At 45.6% G+C, this 8,480-nt stretch overlaps 1 protein-coding gene across 1 annotated transcript; it reads left to right on the top strand.

The window, feature by feature from the left end:
* Positions 1-1,185: 1,185 nt before the first annotated feature.
* UTS2 (urotensin 2) lies at positions 1,186-7,920 on the top strand. Its single transcript, XM_047794000.1, has 4 exons — positions 1,186-1,325; positions 3,928-4,035; positions 5,944-5,984; positions 7,674-7,920. The coding sequence occupies exons 1-4, from the start codon at positions 1,226-1,228 to the stop codon at positions 7,785-7,787; spliced, it is 363 nt and encodes a 120-aa protein (XP_047649956.1). The 5' UTR covers positions 1,186-1,225; the 3' UTR covers positions 7,788-7,920.
* The last annotated feature ends 560 nt before the right edge of the window (positions 7,921-8,480 follow it).

Below are 8,480 nucleotides of genomic sequence, written 5' to 3'. Positions count from 1 at the left end.
CTCATTCTTTTAATTGGGTGGTGGGCTTATTGAGTTGGGGTTCTTTACATATATCCTGGAGTTTTTCGTCTGGCACAGGTTTTGTGAATATTTTCTCATAGTTGTGGCTGTTAAGTCTCTCTCAAAGAGCGGTTGTTTCCAATTTTGATAAGGTCCCACTTATCCATTTTTTTCTTACATGGCTTTTTTTCTCATGTCTGAGAAATATTTGCCTGCCCTCGGGTTCTGAAGTTGTTCCTGTTTTGTTTTGTTTTGTTTTTTTCCCCTGGTACTTCTTTAGGCTTAAGTTTTATGTTCAGGTCAATACAGGGTTTTGAGCCACAAGCTGATATAACCTGGGGACATAAGTGGTGAGAGCATCCCTGTGCTGTTTTGAGATGAGACTGGTGGGCAGAATGCAGCTTTGAGGATGTTTGTGAGGCTACTGCAGGGATCTAGGCAGGGAGCACCAGGCGGGGGGGTGGGGGGGGGGGGGTGGGGAGGAGCACAGAAATTCTGGAAATATGAGGTTTTCAAGCGGCTTCTTCATCTGTCCTTCATGAATCATATCCAGCTTTAAGGACAGTGACTTCCCTCCTCTAAAGACCCCCGTCCTCATCATCTTACACAAGGCCAAGTGTATACACAGAATTTGCCTTGAGCCTGAATGTTTGCTGTGCCTTTAACTTATGTTCCCTTTTTTAAAGTAAAAAAACCTGGTTTTAAGTTTTAATCCACATATTGTCATTCTGCAGGCACAGCAGCCCCAAAGACAAGCTGCCAGTTCACCTCCACATTCACGAAAGGTTAAAGAAAGGAAACCAATACATTTCACATCATCCTGCATGGTGCTTCTGCGGGGTAGGATCCGCCAACCCACGTCTCTGCCTCAGCCACTTCAATTCCCATCTGATCCTTTCTTCAGCTCATGATGTATGGCTCTCAGTTCCTCCTGTTGCCAGATTCATAAACGTAGCTGTTCTTTCTTTAGCTACCTATTTTGCACGCCAGGCACCACGACAGTAAATGTATTGTCTATGAGTTGCTACTTTGAAAAATGACGTCAATGCAAAGTGATAGCCTTTTGGCCTTCGGAGCCAATAAATTAATTTTTTTTTTTTTTGGTAGGGGATGGTATGAGGTCACAGGATCGTATATATAATCTCAGATCACAGAATGCGAAGGAGCAAGTTGAGGCTTCGGACCAACAGAAGCCGGGAAGGAAGTGTCCTGCCTCCTGCCAGTCATGTCCAAGCTGGTCCCCTGCTTGCTCCTCCTAGGATGCTTAGATCCCCTCTTTGCTCTTCCCGTCCCTGACTCCAGGAAAGAGCCCCTGCTCTTCTCAGGTAAGATGATTTTTCCCTCCTGTGTTGGCCTTGAAAGAGTCTTCAAGGGTCTGAAATGCAGTGTTAGAGACGTGTATGGAAATGCTTTCTTAAAGGAGTCTTGATCAATTAACAGTTCCAGCTCTGAAAAGGATACTAAGTATCCTTACAGCATATCTCAGCATTCCTCATGGATACAGGTTCTTCTCTTCTAAAACGTAAAAGTAGACGAAGCAAAGTAAAAAGGGCAGCCTTGCATATTTAATGTCATTCCTATAATGCTGAGTTATTTTGGTCTGCTTTCTTTTAGTTTTCAATTTTGAAAATGGCTTTAAAACATCGTTGCTTTTAGTTTTTATTTTACACGGACTGTTTGAATGCAGAATTGGTCGTTCCCATTATAGATTCAAATATTTTTCTTTCATCTTATAAAGGTAAAAAGTCCTCCTTGGACAGGTGTCATCGGAAACAAAAACGTTTATTAAAAATAAAGAGGTGACCGCTCCCCCCCACTCCGCCTCTGGGGCTAGGATGAAAGAGATGTCCAAGTCCATTTATCTTTTCCTTTCGCTTTATGTTTCATTCAGTTTAAGTTGAATTTTTTAAAGTGTATCTGTCAAGTAAGATACTTCCTGGGCTATTAGCTCACTTCATTTAGTTTAAGAGATGAAAAAGGCGGATGCTTGGGTATTGGGTTCATAAACACTTCAACTGGATTTTAACTTGTCTTTAATTGTGGGAACTCTCAGAAGTTTCCCTTTTCTAAAAAATTCTATTAGGGTGTAGCCAATGTGGTGCTGTGCCAGTTTCTCCTGTACAGCACAGTGACGCATTCATATATATATTTCCCTTTCTCATATTCTCTTCCATCATGGTCTAGCCCAAGAGGAGGGAGAGAGTTCCCTGTGCGGTACAGCAGGACCTCATTGCTTATCCATTCTAAATGCCATCCTTTGCATCTGCTGACCCCAAATTCCCCATCCACCCCATTCCCTCCCCCTCCCCCTTGGCCACCCCAAGTCTGTTCTCTGCCTGACATTTTCCTACATAAAGAAAACAAACTCTCCCAGGCCACTGATTTTATAATCTCTAGGCTCTAAAGTCCCTCCCAAGCAGCTTTCCGAATTTACTGCCAAGCACTTTAGTCACTCAGGCACTATGAGCCAACTTCTAGAGTCACTAAACTTGTAAGTGGCAGTCATTTTAATGGTTAAAACAGGCATTCACTTGATTGAATCTCTGCTATTAAAAAAAAAAAGAATGGTGAAAAGCGTAAGATGAAATCAAGAATAAATACATAGTTCTGTCATTCTCAAAAGATTACATGTCATTACTATGATTTTTTCAAACTGAGACGCTACAATAGCCTCTCATTCAAATTCTTAACAGGTGGCAGCTCACCTTGGTTTTTGCTTGATTTTCTTCTCCACTTATTTCTGTATGAATGACCCTTCATGGCAGAAACATTTTCATGGGGCCAAATTGTATCGATTTTCATTGATATTCTACCCGAGGACTGTGAATGTGCCCAGAAGCCTTTAAAGGGGCTGTCTCGTGATTCTCCAATCAGGGTTGTAGCCAAGTATTTGGAAGCCTGAAGCCTGCAGATATTACAGGACTCGGGGCCTCAGACCTCGATGGCAGCACCTGGTGAAGAGGGCACTCTCGGGGCCCTGCCTCCCCTTGGCAGACTGCAGCCTCCCTCTACACATACCGTATACACACCGTGCATCTCATACGCCACCAAGCGACCAGATTCCACGTTGAAAATGTTCCCTCAACTCCCTTAAAGAGTATTTCAAAGCTCTTTTCTTCTTCTTCTTCTTTTTTTTTTTTTTGTCTTTTTAGGGCTACACCTGCAGCATATGGAGGTTCCCAGGCTGGGGGTCGAATCAGAGCTGTAGCTGCTGGCCTACACCACATCCACAGCCACGAGGCATCCGAGCCTCATCTGCAACCTACACCACGGCTCACAGCAACACCAGGTCCTTAACCCACTGAGCAAGGCCAGGGATCGAACCAGCATCCTCATGGATGCTAGTCGGGTTCGCTAACTGCTGAGCCACCATGGGAACTTCCCAGCTCTTTTCTAACAGCTGGATCTACACCTTGGAGGCCAGAAAGTTGAGTGATGACGCCACCCTGTTGGCTTGATAGGAAGAACATCAACAATCTTTGTTTTTGTTTTGGAAAACCACTGCATTATTTTTCCTCTCACTCCAGTTGCACCACCCAAATATCTAAAAGCAAAAGGCAATAAGGCAGCAGGAGGTGGACAGAAACGAGGCTGCCTTTGCAAGTGGAAAGGCTTTTAGGGGTGGTGGGCTCAGCCTTTTACCCTCTTCTTCAAGGCAGGGAGCCGCCTGGTGAAGTCACATGGGCTGGGGGTGTCACTGAGGTCCATGCCTCCTGCTTTTCTGTTCAGAGGCCTTGCAAGTTGGACTGGAGCATCTCCATGTCTCTGTTAGAGTACCACTGATAACAAATCATGAACTTGGCCTTAGAGGCTTTTCTAGTATTATCTCTGTGTCCCTGGTACCTTCACCCCCAACCGTAGACAACAGGGAACGGGACTAAGTGAAGAAGGAGCTGAGCTGCTAATTTCTATCATTACTCTGTGCAGCACCTGAAGATGTCAGATCAGCTTGGGACGAGCTGGAAAGAGCCTCCCTTCTTCGGATGCTGCCAGAGACGCCAGGTGCAGAGGCAGGAGAGGATCTTAGGAAAGCAGGTACAACGATTCTTGTGTTTATGCACTAATTTTCTGGCAACTGAATTTACTCCCTATTCTCATCAAGTAGATGAGGTAAAACCCTATTTTGCTTTTTGTTTGTTTTGCTTGTTTTGTTTTTTTACGGCGGCACCTGCAGCGTATGGATGTTCCCAGGCTAGGGGTCAAATTGCATGCAGCTACACCTGCAGCCTATGCCACATCCACAGCAACGCCAGATCCGAGCCACATCTGCGACCTGCACGGCACCTTGCAGCAATGCCAGATCCTTAACCCACTGAGTGGGGCCAGGGGTTGAACCTGCATCCTCACAGACACTATGTCAGGTTCTTAACCCACTGAGCTAGAATGGGAACTCCAAGACCCTATTTGGAATGTAAAGATCAGCCATGTGAAATAAATGAGGTAATAACCCAACACTCTCCCCTCCTGGCACAAAGACTTCCTCTGCCCTCTTCTGTTTTCTTTTTCTCAGCGACTCCTGGCAAGCATCTTAGAGTTCTTTCTCTGTATGGACGTTTATTCTAGGAGGAGGTGCAATTTACAATCCTGGTTTCCCACTTCCTAGGGTCTTTTTGTTTGTTTGTTTGTTTTGTTTTGTTTGCTTTTTAGGGCTGCACCTGCGGCATGTGGAGGTTCCCAGGCTAGGAGTCTAATTGGAGCTATAGCTGCCGGCCTACAGCAACATAGGATCCGAGTTGCATCTTCGACCTACACCACAGCTCACGGCAACGCCAGATCCTTAACCCACTGAGCGAGGCCAGGGATCAAACGAATCCGCAGCCTCACGGTTCCTGGTCAGATTCGGTTTCCACTGCGCCACGACGGGAACTCCCCCACTTCCTAAAGTCTTAAGCAAATTACTTTATCTGCACTTCGGTTTCGTAAACCAGTAAACAGGACTGATAAAAATGTCCATCTCCAGGAGTTCCCGTCGTGGCGCAGTGGTTAACGAATCCGACTAGGAACCATGAGGTTGCGGGTTCGGTCCCTGCCCTTGCTTAGTGGGTTAACGATCTGGCGTTGCCGTGAGCTGTGGTGTAGGTCGCAGACGCGGTTCGGATCCTGCGTTGCTGTGGCTCTGGCGTAGGCCGGTGGCTACAGCTCGGATTGCACCCCTAGCCTGGGAACCTCCATATGCCGCAGGGGCGGCCCAAGAAATAGCAAAAAGACAAAAAAAAAAAGTCCATCTCCTGGGGTTTTTGTGAAGCATCATCAAGAAAATGCAAGTAATGCATTCAGCACAGTTACACGCAACGTAACCAATATAGTGTCAGCTTTTACTATTTTTCTCCGGGACGTGAGGAAATTCCTTCAGGCACTGACACAGATGCTCAGGACATTCTGGAAACAAAATGGGGTCTTTTAATAGACATCGTGTAGTAGAAAAAAGTTCACTTATACAATATTTTTGATAAACTACGGAACTGCTCACTTATTGAGGAAAATGCATTGCCCTTTGCGAACTGCCCGCCTGTCTTCCTTCAAGTAAACACCATCGTGGTGAGATAGGAAAGCCAGAAACTAGACACGATTCAGTAATGTTCTATTGTGTGTGTTTAATTTTAATTTAATTTTATTTTATGTCTTTTTCAGGGCCGCACTCACCGCACTTGGAAGTTCCCAGGCTAGGGGTTGAAGGGGAGCTGCAGCTGCCCGCCTACACCACAGCCACAGCAACACCACATCTGAGCCACATCTGCAACCTACACTGAAACTCACAGCCGTGCCAGATCCTTAATCCACTGAGCAGGGCCAGGGATCAAACCTGCATCCTCATGGATCCTAGTCTGGTTCATTACCATTGAGCCATGACGGGAACTCCTATTGTGTGTGTTTTAAATAAGACAAGTGACAGATGGAAATAAAAGATCTGATGATGAACGGTTTCAAAATACTGTTTTCCAGATGCCGGAATGGACATTTACCCAAGAGGAGGAATGAGAAAGGTAAGAGTCCCCGATGAGTTAGGTTTAAAAAGGTGACACTCTGTCTTGACATTAGAGGAGCCTAAATTCGTGAATCAGTTGAGCAGACTGGGTGGAAATCACACTTTGAGATCATTGGCCAGTGAGTATTATTTCAAAGCATGAATTTCCCCCCAAATTTGGATTCCTATGAAATGTGGACATAACAAGCGCTCGTCCAGTGGCTGTTTGGGATAAATTCTTGTAACATATTCAGGAGAATAAAAAGCAGGTCAGGCCTCTGCTCTCGAGTCTGGCATCCCCTGTGCTCCCACTGATCACCTTCAGGTGATCCAGGGACCAGCAGTGTTGGTGTCACTGGGAAGCAGGCGAGGGATGCAGACTCTCAGGCCCCACCCCCAGCACCGCTGCAGGGACACCTGCGCCTTAACGAGGCGCCTGGGTGATTGGTACACACAGTAACATTTGAGAATCGAGGCCGTGTAACATCTAAATGGGAGAGAGACACAGTCCAAGGGCAGATGGAGTACGTGTGGCAGAGCCGAGTGTGCGGAGGAGATCATTTTGGGGGCAGAAGACCGGCTGTAACAAGGCATGATGAGTAATAATGCTACATGGTTAGAAATGGCACACAGTTGATGGGGCGCCTTAAAAGCTCAATGAAAAATCTGTATGTGGTCACTGTCACCTCCTAAACTCGTGCTTCCTAAAAGATTTTCTGGGCCAGCCCCAGGAGCCAGCCTGCAGGGTGGCACTGTGTTCTGGCCCCCCTCCCATCCTGGTGACTCCTAGTAGGGTGTTATTAGCACATTAAAGCCTCCAGGAACTGAGATGAACGTATTTAATACTAACCAAGCATCACCCAAATATTTTGACCAGAAATGTCTTTTTTGGGTGTGGCGTCCATGAATATTCTTGTAACGATATAAACCCTGGAAACCTTGATCCTGAAAACGGCATGTCCTGCCTCTGGGAGGTAAACCATCCAGAAGAGGGTGGGGTAGCTTCCACGTCAAGTGATCATTCAGATTTTATATTCTTTTGAGTAGAAAGATGACAGTGAAAGACTCCAAAATCATAAAGGTGGATCATGAGGAAGATTTGCTCATGAAATCCTAGAATAAAAAGAAAGCTAAGGGTTCACGCTTAAAGAAGTTAATTTCAAGATGAATCAAAAAGGTCCACTTTACACAGAACGGGGTGAATGTACTGCACGTGGAGCAGACGATTTAAACAGAAACTGGGCAAGGAGGGTTTAGGAAAGCAAATGGCAATCAGGGGGTAAGACAGACTCAATAGACCACAGGTTGGCACAAGGAGCCTATGTATGTATTTGTCTTTTTAGGGCCACACCTGCGGCATATGGAGGTTCCCAGGCTAGGGATCAAATCAGAGCTGTAGCTTCTGGCTACACCACAGCCCACAGCAACACCAGATCCTTAACCCACCAAGCAAGGCCAGGGATTGAACCTGTGTCCTCATGGATGCTAGTCAGATTCATTTCCACTGAGCCACAATGGGAACTCCTTTTTTTTGGAGGAGTCATAGAGACCGCCCTGGGCTCTCACTGCAGTTCCACCCCACAGAGCAGCAACCACCTTTGCAAGGTCCCATATCTTAACCAAGCTTTCTTTTTTGTGGGTAGGACTCTTACTTAATTGATAACCTGTTGTTGTTTTTTTCCCCCTCTTTGGGTGGTTTTCATTTCAGGCTTTCTCTGGACAAGATCCTAACATTTTTCTGAGTCACCTTTTGGCCAGAATCAAGAAACCATACAAGAAACGTGGGCCCCCCTCTGAATGCTTCTGGAAATACTGTGTCTGAAGTCACCTCAACAACAACCATCTTAGAAAATGTAAAAAAAGTGCTTGACTTGACAGCAGTGCAGATGAAAAACCAGGCAAACCCTACCCTGTTCATTATTATCTGGAAAATAAACCCTTTGTGTTTGGCAAGTATCACGAGGGGCTGTTTTGCTTAAACACATATCCGTAAAATCTACAATTTTTCTTTCCATCAACTTATCCTTAAAGGATTATCTGCAGATTTAACGGTAAACCTAAGAAATGAACAGAAGCAAATACTAAGAAGAAAAAGTCATAAATCAGGGGTTACAATAGTTAAATTACAAATCGTTTACACAAGGTTGGGTTCGTGTAGGCAGCTTTGGGCAGGAAAGAACTCTCTGCGGAAGGGTCCTTTGTCTTTCCTCTAACCTTAAACCAGGTGCCCCCAGGCTCTACTCACCTCCCCACCTAGCACATCTTTCAAATCTTTTGATCACACAGCACCTTGCCTGACATGTTGGTTCTTTTGGTAGATCAAAAGCAAATTGAAGACTAAGTCATTAACAGAAGACCTGCGATCTTCCCTAGCACATCCGGAAAGCAAACTGTGAGCAGCACACAGCTTCTAAAGAAAAACCACAGCCGTTCACCAGCCTGCACCCGGGGGGATGGCCACCATGCTGACCCCGTCTCGGTGATGGACTGAGATGATTTCCTCTTCCCTTTGAAA

The sequence above is a fragment of the Phacochoerus africanus genome, chromosome 8 (assembly GCF_016906955.1).
Source record: "Phacochoerus africanus isolate WHEZ1 chromosome 8, ROS_Pafr_v1, whole genome shotgun sequence".
Lineage (NCBI taxonomy): Eukaryota > Metazoa > Chordata > Mammalia > Artiodactyla > Suidae > Phacochoerus > Phacochoerus africanus.
Note: the sequence above shows the minus strand (reverse complement) of the source record. Positions and strands in the feature narration are given on the sequence as shown.